We start from the raw sequence: 16,561 nt of genomic DNA, 5'->3' as shown, positions 1-16,561 counted from the left end.
ACGTGCACACGGCGGGCGGGGAGAACTCGAGCCAGAGCCTTGAGTGCCGGGCGCGTTTCCGCGATGGCTTCTGCTCTCAACAGCAAAATTCACCCGCCCGGGACCTGCCCAGGCTCCAAAGCCGAAGCCCGCGGTGGTGCGGGCTGGAGGGCGGACTGTGATCCCGAGATGCACGTGAAAATGTGCAAGAAGATCGCTCAGCTCACCAAGGTAAGGTGGGGCGCAGCGGACTGGCTAGCTGCGCGCCGGGGGCGCCCCGAGCCGGGTCGGGAGTTGCGGACGAGCCCCCCCGCCAGGAGGCCTGAGCCGAATCCGGACAGAAACTTTGTCTCGGAGGCCAGCCAGCCAGGAAGGGAAGCCGTCCTAAATCTGGGTGACGACCTTCTGGAGACACCCTTCTACAGCGGCAGAGAAAGAGGATCCTTCCCAAGGAAACTCCCACAACCTGCTTGCTGAGCAGGTGGTCTGTGCTCTCCCAGGTGGAAATGTGAATTGAGTGCGTTTGTGTGTTTTCCTTTCCCTGTTTGGCTAAAGTGGTCGTGCTTAGAATGTTGTTATTTCATTCAACTGCCGTACTTTACAGCAGGAGAGGTCATGTGGGCTCTAATTAAACACTTGATCCATGTTTTTCTTCATTCAACAAATATTTGAGTCATTTGTGGAGTGCCAGCAGCTTGCGTGGCACCATACTAAACCTGGAAGGCAGCCCAGGGGACTTACTATCAAACCGGGTGCAGACGTGTGTAGGAGCGTAAATGGGGAAGAGCAGGATCCACCATGTAATTATGAGATTAGGAGGGACCTTGGGAGGTCAGCCAGCCCATTTCCCTGCCTCATCCCTGGTCCCTGATTGAACCTCCCTAGACTGTGTGTCCTTTTCAAGAGGGCCAGCAAGAAGATGCCACCAGCTCTCTTTGTTAACCCTCTGCAGCGTCCCAATTAGGAAGTCCTTGCCATAGATTCCCCTCGTGTGCCTTTTCTAGATGGAGAGCCACATCCCTCCCTGTCTTCCATCCAAGATTCCAAGTGGATGAATTTAGCTGTTTGCCTTGGGGTTTCCTTTTGGTCTCATCATAAATTCCCGAACCATGCCTGCAGTGGAAGGGCTAGGTCTGTCCAATAGTGTATGGAACATGCTGTCTTTCCTCACTATCTCCCTGTCACTTCCCACACCCACTTTTTAATGGGATCGTGGACATTTTCCTAACTCACTATTTGCTTGGAGGAATAAAACACAGGGGCTTGGGATTGAGCACTAGCTGCCTCCTTTCACCCCTCCTATTAGCCTCTCCACATTCCTTGCATGTGAGCCAGTCTCCAAACAGTGATCTCTCTGATCAAGAGCTGCAAACAGGGAATGGGCATAACCACTTAGAAACCTTGGCATGTACAGCTGGCACTATTGATCTAATCAACATTCACCTAAATAAGGATACCAATTAAAAAATGTATTTAGTCAAGTAGCTGGAAGGACATTTAGCACAGTATAAAGCACCTTCTCTATCTTCAAAGAATCTAAAATATTTTTGGAGAAACAAGGTTTGGAATATTGAGAGAAGGCTAAGTTGGGTATTTCAAATGATGGGTGCTGTAGAAGTAGAAATAAAGAATATATCCCTATGGGCAGAAACGTTTTATGGACGAGATAATCCTTGAATTCAGTGTGAATTTATGGAGTACCTACTATGTGCCAGGCACTGTGCTGAATATTGATGGCATAAAAATTAGTAGGACATGGCCTATACCCTTGTGGTATGACAAACACGTAATTAAATCATGTCCATATACTATGGTAATCATGCTTCTCATTAATATTTATGGCACACCTATTATGTGACAAGCACTGAAGACACAGCAGTATAGAAGGCGCACATGATTCCTGGCACACAGTAGGCAGTGTTTCTTAAAGTATATCCTGCATGGCCGGTCGCAGTGGCTCCTGCCTCTAATCCCAGCACTTTGGGAAGCTGAGGGGAGAGGATCGCCTGAGCCCATGGGTTCGAGACCAGCCTGGGCAATTCGGCGAGACCCCATCTCTACAATAAATCAAAAAATTAGCCGGGTGTGGTGGTGCGTGCCTGTAGTTCCAGCTACTTGGAAGGCTGAGGCTGGTGGTGCGTGCCTGTAGTTCCAGCTACTTGGAAGGCTGAGGCGGAAGGATCACCTGACTCCAGTAGGTCGAGGTTGCAGTGGCCGTGAGCATGCCACTGCACTCCAACCTGGATGACAGAGTGAGACTCCGACTCAAAAAAAAGTCTATTCTGCATTAGAAATTAGGTGGTGCTGTTCTAATAATTTTGCAGGCTGATTGCTTATATTAGAAATTTTTGTTATTGCTATGCCACCCTTCTTTTGGCTACTTATTTGTATGTCACATATTTGCATACCTTCCTATAGGTTTTATTTTAGCTGTGTCTCTGATTGGTGAATTTAATTCATGGTGAACTTAATTCATGGGCATTTATTGTGATGACTAATATATTTGGGCTTATTCTTTCATTGAATCCTGTGTTTTTCATTTGCCACTCTTTCTCCTTGCTTCTTTTTCCTCCATTACTGTTTTCTCTTGGATTAGTAAAGTGATCTATAATCCACTGCTAGTTTCAGAGCTTTAGGTTTTATTTCTATTCTTTTTGGAACTGTCTTATTTTTCAACATATACTGGACTATAATTTTTTTCTAACAAAGTAACCACGTAGTTGGTTCTTTTCTCATAAAAGATCTTTGCACACGTTGTCCATTTAACAGCTCCTTCTTTCCCATCTTTTCACTGCTGCCTAGAGTGCTATTTTTACTTTTTAAACTAAATAATAGTTTTTATAGACCAGGCACAGTGGCTCACACCTGTAATTCCAGCACTTTGGGAGGTGAAGGTGGTAAGATTGCTTGAGCCCAGGAGTTCGAGACCAGCCCAGGCAACATGGCAAGACCTCATCTCTAACAAAAATAAAAATAAATTTTCCAGACATGGTGGCTCACACCTGTAGTCCAAGCTACTTAGGAAGTTGAGGCAGAAGTATCTCCTAAGCCCAGGAGATCAAGGCTACAGTGAGTCATGATCGTGCCACTGCACTCTAGCCTAGGTGACAGAGGGAGACCCCCAGCTCAAAAAAATATTTTTTTAATTAATTTTATATATATATAAAATTAAAAGTTATTTGACTTTACTGACATTTTATCAATTTTTCTCTCATTTTTTTTTCATGAATCCAAATTTTCCCTTTGGGTTCAATTTTCTTTTGGTTGAAGTTATCCTTAAATATTTTTTTTCTGTTGGTGTCTTGGTGGAGGAGTGAATTCGTTGTATATTTGAAAATGTCTTTATTTTACTCTCACTGTTGTATGATAATTTATTTGGGTATAAAATTCCAATGAACAGTTATTCTTCCATAGTACATTGATGATAATACTCCATTACCTTCTAATACTAAATGTTGCTGGTTAAAAATTCAACTACCAATCTTATTTTCATTCCTTTGTAGATAATCTGCATTTTGTCCTTGGTAACATTTCAGAATTTTTTTATCTTTACTGTTCAGCAGTTTCACTAAAACTATCCTGGTGTTAATTTATCTTTAACCTCTGCAAAAGTAGGAGTGTGCTTTCTGTTGAGGACTCATGTGCTTTCTTGAATTCTGGAAAATTATTAGTGAGTTCAGCAATTACATTTTTCATTTCTAAGATTGCTACTCCTATGTCCTTTCTGCCTGATTTTGATGAATAATTCTTATTGATTTGTACACCCTTATTGTGATATAATTTACATACCATAAAATCCACCTGTTTTAACTGTGCAATTCAATAGTTCTTGGTAAATTTACAGAGTCACTGAGCCATAACTATAATCAGTTTTAGGACATTTCCAGAGGACAGGATATCCTCTCTAATGCCTATTTGTAGACAGTCCCTGTTTCCATTAATCTGCTTCCTGCTTCTTCAACCTTGCCTTTTCTAGACATTTTATATACATGAAATCGTATGTTATAGGATCCTTTCCATCTGATTTTTTTCATTTAGATGCTAAATCTTAGCTTGCTGTTTTTGAGGTTCAACCATATTGTAGCACATTAATTCATTCCTTCTTACTGTTCGTCTATTTATTGCCTGTGTAGGCATACCATCTTTTGTTTATCCATTCACAAGTTGATGGACAGTTGGGTTCCCACTTTTTGTCTATTATGAATAATGCTGGGTGTGCTCTTGGGTACCTAGGAGTGTAATTGTTAGGTTGTATGGTAAATTTGTGTCTAATTTTTCAAGACATTGCCAAATTATTTTGCACTATCTTACATTCTCCAGCCTACTTCTTCAATACAATCTTCTAGTACATCCCCATGCACCCAATTCTCAAATCACAGTGAAAGACAATTCTTCCTTACTCCACTAAAAAGTCATCTATTTGTCCTCTTCATGTTTCTTTTCCTGAAATGTCACCTCTAAAAGTTGACTCTTGCTTATAAGTCCCACTATCTCTAAAAAAAAAACCTTTGAAAAAAATCTCACTTTTGTGAGGAATAACGTAATACTTAATTGTTAATCGGTAGTAATTACTTTTTCTTATTCATCTTTTTCTTCAGCAGTTTGCACAATGCTTGGCACATAGGAGGGGTTCTGTAAGCTTGTTAAATTGAAATAAAGTTTCTTCTCACCAGCTTTGGATTTATTTTGTGATACTTATCCCTCTGATATTATAGTTGATTTGTGTATAGTATGTCCCTTAAAGTAATAAACTCCTTAATTTTATTCACAATACTTTGTACCTAGTGAGCACTCATTTACACAGTGATCCAAGGTCCAAGATGCACATTAAAATCCCCTGGAGAGCTTTTAAACACACACCAGTTAAAGACTTGACTTTTCCAGGGCCTGATCCTAGATTGAATTCCATACCAATGGGAAAGATTACTACAAGCATATGATTGGCTTAATTGACAAAACTAAAATACAGATGGTAGAGAAAGAAAAAAAGTATTTTTAACAAAGCTAAGTTTACTGGAGCTGACAACTGTATTATGGCCATACAAGAAAATATTTTTAGGAAATGCACATTGAACCATATCCTACTTTTAAGGAAGTAAGGATGATACCTTACTCCCAAAGCATTTTATTTTATAATAAAATGCAGAAAGTAAAATATAGAAGTAGAATAAATGATAAAAACAAATAGGACAAAAGTGTTTTAAAAACAGGTGATTCTGAGTAAAAGCTATGTGGATGTTCTTTGTACTATTCTTTTTCTGTCAGTTGTTTCCTAAGTTTGAGATTCTTATTTTTAAATAAAAAATAGAAACAGGGAAACCAAAAAGCATACGAAGACCCAGGTCCCATTTTATAAGAAGAGGAGAGAATGGTGACAGGCATTGGTATTTTTTGTTCGAACCCTTTCATGAGCTTCCAATGTGCAAACAGGGTTGAGGACCACTGATGTGGAGTGATTGAAAGTTGGAAAATTGCACACAGAGGAGTTAGTTATTTGGAAGAGGAGGAGGTACCAAATCCATTCTCCATTAGGGCCTTTGGGAAGCTTTTGCTCTTAAAGGCATTAGAAGGTTTGCCCAGCCCTGTCCTTATGCCTGTCCACCTATCACTGTCTGTGCACCCTCCCAGCAATCTCCAGTTTTGCAGCTCTCTCCACAACCTCATCCCTAGCAGAGTTGAAGTTCCTCCTCCCCAGGGATTCCCCAATTCCAACTTTCAAGGAGAGATCAAATGTCTCACCGCTGCAAACATAAATATTAACGAAGACCCTTTTATATTAAAACAAGAAATGAGTGGGATAGCATGTGTGGTGCTCCATGAACTATCTTGCCAATGAAAGCCAACTCTCAGGAATCCACACCACAAGCAGGGGCAGCGGATACACGTGGCACTGTCTCTTATCTGGGGCAACTAAAGAAAATGTACCCAGGGGGAAATGAGCAGGCTTCTTAGTGCCAGAAGCCTCCAAGCTCCAAGTATAAGGAGGAAAATAACCCCATGGGACCCTCTCATTTACCCTTATTTTGGATTTCTGCCAGTTTATTAGAAGACCCTGCAAAAACAAAGACTGAATCAAGTGCCTGCAATTTCTGCATGTTAGTAATACCTTCTGATTCCTTGGGTTTGCATACTTTGCAAAGCCTTCGACATACCTACTCATCCATTGTAATGTGCAGCAGTCTGCATGGCAGAGAGGAAAGAACCATCTCTGACTGAAAGAGGGTGAATCTGAGACTAGGAGGGAGTCAGTATTCCTGTCTGATGTCATATTAGTATATATTGACAGAGCTAGGATACCCAGAACTCAGTGGGTTGCACAGTAGGTAGGGAGGGCAGAGAGGAGTGGCATTTCTTCCCTGCTCATTCTTATATTTACATAGCTTCTCTCAATTACCTTTACTGCTTTTTCCATGCAAAGGGGACTGTATATTTAATTAGTGAGGGTTGGAGCAGGCACTGGACCTGCAGAGCTCTTGCCTCCTCCTCCCTTCTTTCTTGTGAAGTGATCTGCCCGTCCGTTTTATAGGGGCAGGTGCAGTCCTGGGCGGAAGAGCTGCCCTGGGCTAGCATTGTGACATGATGGCTAAGTATCAGGAATTCAACTTGCTAGAGGAAGTACTCCACAATCTCCAATACTAACCTTATGGGTTATAAGATAATATTTGGGTTTCAAATAGCCTCATGCCTTGGTCTTGTATTTCAATTCAGCGAGGAAGAGGAATTTTATTTATTGGGCTTTCCTAAAGACCCCCAAAACAGAATGAATCCAGCCTTGGAGAATTTGGCAAAGTGTTATATTACAAATTAATTCCAGTTGGGCACAGTGGCTCACACCCATAATCCCAGCACTTTGGGAGGCTGGGGTGAGAGGATTGCCTGAGCCCATGGGTTTGAGACCAGCCCAGGCAACTTGGTAAGACCTCATCTCTACAAAAAACTAGCTGGGCATGGTGGCATGTGCCTATAGATCCAGCTACTTGGAAGGCTGAGGCATAAGCATCACCTGAGCCCAGCAGGTCAAGGCTGCAGTGGCTGTGAGCATGCCACTGCACTCCAGCCTGAGCGACAGAGTGAGACTCCAACTCAAAACAAAGACAACCTTCACTGGGGAAAAGCATCTTAATCTGTGAATGGAGAACTTTTGAATGGCAGTATAATATTTATCTGTAGATACATCTTTCAATGAGATGTTCAGGAAGTCAAAATCAGCACTTCCTACACAGAGGTACAGCTGACCACAGGTACTGGGTCTCCCATTGTCCCAGAACCTTACCAAGGTCCTTGATTTATTTATATATTTATTTATTCATTAGAGACTGGATCCGGCTATGTTACCTAGACTAGTCTTAAACATCTGGACTCAAGTGATCCCCTGCCTCAGCCTCCCAAAGTGCTGAGATTATGGGTGTAAGCCTCTGTGCCCAGCTCACTAAGGTCTGTTCAACATGTTAGCAAGACCAGGAACAATGGCTCATACCTGTAATCCCGGCACTTTGGGAGGCCCAGGTGAGAGGATTGCTTGAGCCCAGGAGTTCAAGACCAGCTTAGGCAACTTAGTGAGACCGTATCTCTACAAAAAATCAAAAAATTAACCTGATGTGGTGGCACACATCTGCAATCCCAGCTGCTCAGGAGGCGGAGGCAGAAGGGTCACCTGTGCCCTGGAGGTTGAGGTTGCGGTGAGCCGTGATTACCAGAGCCTGGGTAACAGAGTGAAACCCAGTCTCAAAAGAGAGAGAGACATCAGCAGAGACAGTGGTATTTGATGTGGAGGTGGAGGGTGGGAGGTGGTAGGAATAGGATTGGGAGATGTAATAGCAAATAGTTCTTGAGTGCAAAATCAGAACTATTAAGGAAAGAGAATTAGAGAGTTATAATTTCTATTCAGAGTTATATATTAAATGAACTTAAATTGAATGTTTCTAAAGAGCTACTTTTTACTTTTTTTACTTTTTATATTTATTTAAACTAATAAATATAAATTAAATAATAAAAAATGAAGACATTTGGAAAGCTCACGAACAATTTTGGGGTTAAACTTGGAATGTTCTTCCTCCCCATCCCTGTATGGCTGGTATCAACAAAAATGCCATTTCTTCAAAGAGGCCTTTTCTGACCTCCCACTCCAAAGGGACCAACTGTCATCATCTGTAATTGGGGTCAAAATTTCCACCTTGGTAATTCATTGTGAGGCTTCAGCAACATGAGGAATGTAGCAGAGCATTGTTTATAACCCAGTTCTGGGCAAATCTCAAGCTTGACGGATGTTCATTTCCTTTCCCTTTCTGAACTGGAGGAACTGTAGAGGTCCAAGGACTGCTGCCCAGTTATCAAACCAGTAGGGGAAAAACTGCCCTTTCTGTGGGGCAGAGAGCCCAGGACAATGGTGTAAGGCAATAGGAGTCATGTCTGTTGTCACAGCAGGCCCCCGGCAACAGGCTGTCACTTGAGCCCTGTGTTTCCATGGCTTAGAGGTGTGCAAGTCTTATTGCACCCACTGATTCCTTTTGCTTTTCTCAAAATATCCCTCTGCTTGCAGGAGCTTGTTTGGCGACAGATGTTTAAGCAGTTCCACACCATTTTGCTTTAGGACTCTAGATTTGAACACTGCAGATCTGTTTTAACAAGCCCTCTCTGTTGGAATCTTTTAATCTAATGACGTGATTCATGGTGTGAAAACAGTTCTCTTCCCCTAATCTTTGTGCTGTACCATAAAACTGCATCTGTGAAGTGCACCTAACGTTGAGCGTCCTTGAACCCTGCTGAGGTGCCTCAACTTTTGCTTAACCATGGTTCCCCCCACTCCCCCCAGGCTTCCTCCTATCTTTTCTCCACACAGCAACCAGAGTGATCTTAAAACGGAATGAAAACTTTCCCACACTGCTGGCGGGAGTGTAAATGGTGCTGCCACTTTGGAAAGCGGTTTGACAGTTCCTCAAATGGTTGAACAGAGTTATCATATGATCCAGCGATTCTATTCCTAGGTGTATTCTCAAGAGAAATGAAAATGTATGTGCACACAAAAATGTGCACAAAAGCATTATTCATTATATCCCCAAAGTGGAAACATATTAAATGTTCATCACCTGAGGAATACATAAATAAGATAAATAGTAGCTAGAGGTTGCAGGATTTCTGCTTTGAGTGATGAGAATATTCTAAAGCTGGTTGTGGTGATGGTTCCACAACTCTGAATATACTGAAAGCCATTAAGTTGTACACTTTACGAGCGAATTGCCTGGTATAAGAACTATATTTCAATAAAGCTGTTAAAATCAAAACAAAAACTGAATCATGTGTGTACTATTTAATCTAGTTCTGAAGCAAGTTCTAGTGACTTTACCTTGTGAAGAAATAACAAATCGGTCTACCTGCACTCTCCATTTCCACCTCCACCCTGGTCCAAGTCGCCTTCACTTCTGGCCCAACTCTTGCTGTGGCCTCCTGAATGGCCTTGTGATCCACTCTTGTCCCCTCACATAGTGGCAAGAATTGTCTTTTAAGTATAAACCAGAACATGTTACTCTTTATTTAAAACTCACCAATAGCTTTCCTTGGGATAAAATTTTATTTCCAATTTTACTTGAAATAAAATTTGTTCACCCAAATACATTTTTTATCACGGTCACTTGACTTCTGTCTACCATTCGGTGCCATGCCCTTTGCCATGCCAGCATTCTTTCAGACCATCAAATGTGCCAGGCTTGTGTTCTTAGAGCCTTCATCCTCTTGGCTTCCTCTCCCTGATTCTGATGACCAACTTGTCTCAGATGTCTCTTGAGGTTAAGGCTGCTGCCTTGCCCCTCTCTCAGAGACTGCCTCAGTTCCTTCTGCTATTTCCATTTATCCCCCCCCCTTTTTTTTCATTGCTTGAAGGCAGGAATTTCTGTCTGCTTTGTTCTCTCCTATATCCCTAGTCCCTAGAAAAGTGTCTAATCAGCAAACAGGTGCCCAGCAAGCATTTGTTGATGGACTAAATGAACAAACTCTTCTTAGATCTCCTGTTGCTCTTAGAATAAAATGTCAAATTTTAACCACAGCCTACGGTCATCTTATGGGAGAGTGGGGAGGCCCCATTCAAGGTTATGGCCCACACAAGGCCAGAACACAAGAGGCACTAGCAACTCATTTCAAGTTTTTTGAGTACAGCAGGAAACTGGGCAGCCCTGACAATTCATCTTTCCCGACTCCCTCCCAAGTTAATATCTGACTTAGTCACTCCCATACTCTGGCCACAATGACTGGATCTGTTCAAACTTGGTACCTCCATTTAGTCAGATCCCAATTCCTTCAGGGAACCAGAATTATAAGGTAAAACAAAAACAACTACCAGGAACTCAAACATGGAAAAGGAAAAAAACCAAACAGCCCTATTAAAAAGTGGGCAAAACATATGAAGAGACAGTTTTCAAAAGAAGACATATAAGCAGCCAACAGATACATGAAAAAATGCTCAACCTCATTAATCATCAAAGAATTGCAAGTCAAAACCACAATGAGATACCACCTAACTCCAGTCAGAATGGCCATCATTAGTAACACAAAAAAATAGATGCTGGAGAGGATCCTGAGAAAAGGGAATGCCTCTACGCTGTTGGTAGGAGTGTAAACTATACAAGCTCTGTGGAAAACAGTGTGGTAATTTCTAAAAGATCTGAAAATTGACCTTCCATACAACCCAGCAATCCCCCTTCTGTGAATACACCCAGAGGAACTCAAATCATTCTATAAAAAAGATACTTGTGCACGCATGTTTATTGCAGCACTATTCACGATAGCAAAAACAGTGCTACCCGTCAAAATGTGGTACAATGGAATATTATGCAGCCATAAAGAAGGACAAAATTATGGACTTAGCAGTAGTAACGTGCTCTGGTTTATACTTAAAAGATACTCAGAAACAAAGAACTGATTACCACATGTTCTCACTCATAAGTGAACCCTGAACATTTATCATAATACTGCATAAAGGGATTGGCAGTAGCAGGACACTGCCAAGTGAGGGAGGGGCACGTAATATCAATAAGGATACCTGATCCCAAACCAGATGAAGTGAGGACCAAGGGGAGGCCCAAAATTCACCTGTACAATGACCACTTATGTACCTAGTCCTAAATTGTACCCCACATCTTTAAAATTAAAAAAATTGGCAGCACCCCAAGTCTTTATTATATAGACATATAATAACTATTAACACTTATGCGTATCCTACTAGATGATTTCCCCTGCAAAGAGAGATATTTTTTAAAAAATAAGAATTGATTATATATAGTTATTGTGTAACCTGTTTTTTCCCCCTTTCACAATAAATCTTGGCTGCTTCAATATAATTTATAATGGTTGTGTCAGTACTCCATTGTTTGGATATGACATAATTTTACTTCATTCATTTAAGAAACATGTATTTAGCCAGGCGTGGTAGCACATGCTTGTAGTCCCAGCTACTTGGAAGGCGAGGCGGAAGGATCACCGGAGCCCAGCAGGTCAACACTGGGGTGGTCATGAGCGTGCCACTGCACTCCAGCCTAGGTGACAGAGTGGGACTCCAAATAAAATAAAAAAAAAAGTAAGAAAAGAAACATTTACTGAGCAGCTGTTAGATAAAAATCCCTTATTTCGTGGGCATTATAGGCAAGAGAAGTAGGAAGAGTGTGAACACATGCAATATAAGCCCTCTTATTCAATGTCATTTGAAGATTTTGAATAATTGAAAAATCAAAACCATGAAAGAAAAAACCTAACCCATACAAAATATTCTTTTAAGCTGTAAGCAGGGTTCAGCAAACTATGGCCCACAGGCCAAATCTGTCCCACTGTCCTTTTTTGTAAAACGTGAAAGTCAAGAATGTTTTCTACATTTTTTTAATGCTTGGAGAAAAAAATCAAAAGAAGGCTATGTTTTGACATGTGAAAATTATATGTAATTTAAATTGTGTCCACGAATAAGGGATCATTGGAGCACAGCCATGCCCATTTATTTACAGATTTTCTAGAGTAGCTTCTTTGTTGAAATTGCAGATTTAAGGAGTTGTGACAGAGACCGACCAAAGTGTAAAACACTTAAGACCTGTTCCTTTTAAGAAAAAGTGTGAGAGTTCCCAATTTAAAAGATGAGCGCAAACACTCATTCATTAATCTTTTAATGTAAGACTCAGTCTTAATTCTTTGGGAGTGGCCTGTTGATTGGCATTCCACTCTATTAATGTTGTATACACTACACTCATAGTTAGCGTCATCTTTTAATTTATCATCCAAACTAAAAACACTTCTGCCTGAAAGGGGCTCTAGACCATGTAGGGTTCTGAAACAACAGGTGAAAACGAATTGTTCTAGTCTGACTGGAATGTAAGGTCACCGTACCCATAATGCACCTGTATTTGTTCCCATTTTTGTGTCTTTCAAGTGGAGAATGAGAATCTAAAACACATGTAAAACAATCTTAGTTCAGAATTCTTCTAAATTTTTAGAACTTGTTTCTCGATCTTTTTCATTTCCCTGTCACACCTAATTTGATACAGTTTTTTTCTTTAGTAAACTGCGTTCAACCCAGTTTTCATAGGAACAACTTTCTTTCCACATTCATATATAATTGACTTACCATGAAGTTAAATTACGTAATGACAATAACAAATACAGCTGACAACAGGTGGCAGTAAAAGCTGAAAAGTATCCATTTATCCACATATTGATTGAATGAAGACTGGTTGAAAGAGCTTCTACAGTGTGTGTGTTTTTTTGTTTTTGTTGTTGTTGTTTTAACCTGAGGATCTTCAAAATGGCTTTGATGACATTTGTTTCTTTTTTAAATTTTTTAAATTTTAAATATGTGCAGTACATTTCAGGGTTAGGTATGCAAATGTTTATTATGCAGGTACCCTTGTTGATGAAATGTGCTGTCCCTCCCCCGCCCCGGCAGTTTCCCACTACTGCCAGTCCTACCCCTGCCCTCCCCTGGCTGTTTCCACTACTGCCAATTCCCTTTTTACAGTATTACAATAGTTGTTCAAGGTCTGTTTACGAGTGAGAACATGTGATACTTTTCTTTGTTTCTGTGATAGATCACTTGGTATTATAGCCTCTAAGTATACAACAATTGAATTACAGTTTTGATGTGCTATTAAGCAAGAACCGTGAAAACATTGAACACTATGAGAGATCATAGAAGTTTCCTTGAGAGCATTCCTCACTGTTGACTATTTTAGTTGATTCCAGTTTGTTATTATTATAATCAATATTGTGGTGGACCCTCTTTTTTGTTTTTGTTTTGTTTTTTTGTTTTTAGAGTTTTGGGATATACGTGAGGATTTACTACATAAGTTGTAAGCAGGTGAAGTTTGGGCTTCTAGCTGGCCCTCTCTCCCCCGATAGTAGACCAGGTACCCCGTGTGTTGCCATGTGCCCTTCTTCCTCCTCCCTTCCTCCGTTTCCTAGCAGTGTCCAGCATCTCCCATCCCCACCCTTGCGCTCCAATGACTAGTGATCAGGGCCCGCTTATGAGTGAGAACATGTGGTTTTCAGTTATTTGTTTCCGTGACAGTTCACTTAGTATGATGGCCTCTAACTGCATTCATGTTGCTGCAAAGGACATGATTTTATTCTTCTTTATGACTGCACAATACTCCATTATGTGTATGTATCACATTTTCTTTATCCAGTCCATTTTCAATGGGCATCTGTGTTAGTTCCATGCTTTTGCTATTGTGAACAGTGCTGCAATGACCATACTTGAGATGGAGAAGTAGACCTTCTTTTGATTCCATTCCTTCACGCTTGTTATTTCCTTGAGCTGGATTCCTATGAGCAGAACTCACCTTTGTTACAGGTAGATTCCCATGAGAGAGTATCAGGAAACTGGGAAAAGAGCAGCCAAGGGAAGGAAATATGTAATGATTAGTACAAAACAGTCCAAAAGACAAGATGTGCTGAGGTCTTGGTTTGGTAACTACAAAGCTTGCCATTTTAAAAGGTAATTATTACAACTCTCTTCTCCCGCAATTCAAACACTGAAAAGTTCCATGGAAACATCACTCATAGTTCCAGGGACAAGGGCAGAATTACTTTCAAACTACATTGACACAATCACAGTCCAGGCTGTCAGTTCACATTCTGACTGTTTAATGGAACCTGTTTGAAGTTACTCACTGTATTCTGAGCCTCCAGGGAAAGAGGATATATCTGAAAAATGCTTCCAGTTTACTCAAGGTATCAAAGAAACAAGTGACTCTCCCACAGTTCAGCAGTCCAGTAGAAACAATAGCATGCCAGCAGTTCACACAGGGACAAGATATCGTCCTGATCTCCTGAGGAAACTATTTTCTTAGCCGTGGAACTTTCAGAATATGAAGCTGAAAGATCTACTTGTGAGTCTTTGATGTCAGCAGGAGTAGTGCTGTTCCCAGTCTTCTGAGGAAAAATGAGCATTAAGCAGGTTTTTCTAAAAAGATAAGCCCCAATCTGCTGAATCCTCTTCCGACACCATCATAACTTTCCCCCTCAAAGTCAGGCTCTCATTTTGTTCAAGTGTTTTTAAAGGTTTGCATACATACAAACATGTGTTTACAAACGTAACTTTACACTATACTATAGTCTACTAAGTGTACAATAGCATTGTGTCAAAAAACCAATGTATATACCTTAATTTTAAAATACTATATTGCTTAAAAAACGCTAATAATCATTGAGCCTTCAGCGAGTCTTAATCTTTTAGAGGGTGGAGAGTCTTGCTCAGAGTTGTTGACTGCTGACTGATTGGGATAGTGGTTGCTCAAGGTTGGGGAGGCTGTAGCAATTTTTAAAAAGAAGACAACAATGCAGTTTCCTATCAGTTGGCTCTTCCTCTCATGAAAGATTTCTCTGTAGCAAGTGATGCTGTTTGAAAGAATGTTACCCACAGTTGAACTTCTTCAACAGTGTAGGCAAGCCTCTTAAACCCAGTCGCTGCTATATAACTAAGTTTATGTAATATTACAAATCTTTTGTTGTCATCTCAACAACATTCACAGTATCTTCACCCTGAGTAGATTTTATCTCAAGAAACTGCTTTCTTTGATCACCCATTAAAGTTTTATGAGAAGATTGAAGAAATTCAATCACTTCTTCAGGGTCCACTTTTAATTCTAGTTCCCTTGCTACTTCCACCATATCTTTGGTTGTTTCCTCCACTAAAGTCTTGAACCCCTCAAAGTCATCCACGAAGGCTGGAATCAACTTTCAAACTCCTGTTCATGGAGATATTTTGACTGACATCTAGAATGGTGAATCCTTTCCAGAAGGTTTTTCAATTTACTTTGCCCAGATCCATCAGAGGAATCACTATATATGGTAACTCTAGCCTTATGAAATATATTTCATAAATAATAATACTTGAAAGTCAAAAGTACTGCTTGAGCCATGGGCTGCAGAATCGATGTTGTGTCAGCAGACATGAAAACACATGTTCATCAGAGCTCTTGGGTGACCAGGTGTATTGTCAATGAGCAGTAATATTTTTAAAGAATTCTTTTTTTTCTGAGCAACAGAGCTCAACAGTTGTCTTAAAATATTCAGTAAATTATACTGTAAACAGATATGCTGTCATCCGACTTTGTTATTATATTGGGTTGATGCATAAGTAGTTCGTAGCGTTTTTTACTTACCCATGGAATGCAACTATTTCACGATGGTTAACTGGTCACGATTCATCACATTTGCCAATTCTTGGGTTCATTAATGTGGATCATCATGGATTAAAGTGTATAAATGTTCTTCATCAAAACCCAATGGTCTTCCTGAACATGGAGAACCACTCAGATCAAAATGGCCCTCTTTGAAATGACAAAGCCATTTTCTTGTTGTGCTCTTCCTGGTGGCACAAATGTTTTGAACCACCTCAGCTGCCTTTACTCCTCTGTTAAACCCAGAAAGAATAATATGTCAGAAGTGTTCGTTTTTTCCCACCTGACACTCCATCTTCTTTAGCCCACAAATAGCACTAATTTTCTTCAAATATGCAAAAACACAAGGTGTATTTCATAAGCACAACATCGTCATTCCAAATGACAAATGATAAACAAACTTCCAACACCACACCATTGCTATGTTAAAAGCAAACGCTTCATGATCTATCACAGAAACAAAGAACTGAGAATCACATGTTCTCACTCATAAGTGGACCTTGAACAATTATCATAATACTATAAGGAAAAGATTGGCAGTAGCGGGAAACTGCCAAGAGAGGGGAGGATACAGGATTGACAATAGTGGGAATCTGCTGAGGGAGGGGCACACCTCATCAACAAGGGTACCTGCATAATGAGCATTTGTATACCTAACCTGGAATTGTGCCCCACATTCTTTAAAATTAAAGAAAATTTTAAAAATAAACGCTACTGACTTATGCATTTACTTAACATTTATAGAGCATAGGCAAAATAAATTTTAGCATAATTCTAAAGGGTCCTAGGAAACAAGGCATGGTGGTTTCTGCCTGCTACTTGTGAGACTGAGGCAGGAGGGTCACTTGAGCATAAGAGTTCAAGACCAGCCTAAATAACATAGTGAGACTCAGTCGTTAAATAAATAAGTAATAACCATAGAATATTCA

The 16,561-nt window shown here is 40.5% G+C and overlaps 1 protein-coding gene across 1 annotated transcript in view; it reads left to right on the top strand.

The window, feature by feature from the left end:
* Positions 1-6: 6 nt before the first annotated feature.
* LOC103260985 (protein FAM184B-like) overlaps positions 7-16,561 on the top strand; it is a gene marked incomplete at its 3' end in the record, with an annotated part of 83,084 nt that continues 66,529 nt past the window's right edge. The window contains exon 1 of the mRNA XM_008058625.1: positions 7-210. Within this exon, the coding sequence (XP_008056816.1) occupies positions 64-210 (147 nt within the window). The remainder of the gene's footprint in view (positions 211-16,561) is intronic.

This window comes from Carlito syrichta, unplaced genomic scaffold (genome assembly GCF_000164805.1).
Source record: "Carlito syrichta isolate Samal-C Ts95f unplaced genomic scaffold, Tarsius_syrichta-2.0.1 Scaffold303517, whole genome shotgun sequence".
Classification (NCBI taxonomy): Eukaryota; Metazoa; Chordata; class Mammalia; order Primates; family Tarsiidae; genus Carlito; species Carlito syrichta.
The sequence above is the reverse complement of the archived record's forward strand: the minus strand, read 5'-3'. Positions and strand labels throughout refer to the sequence as shown.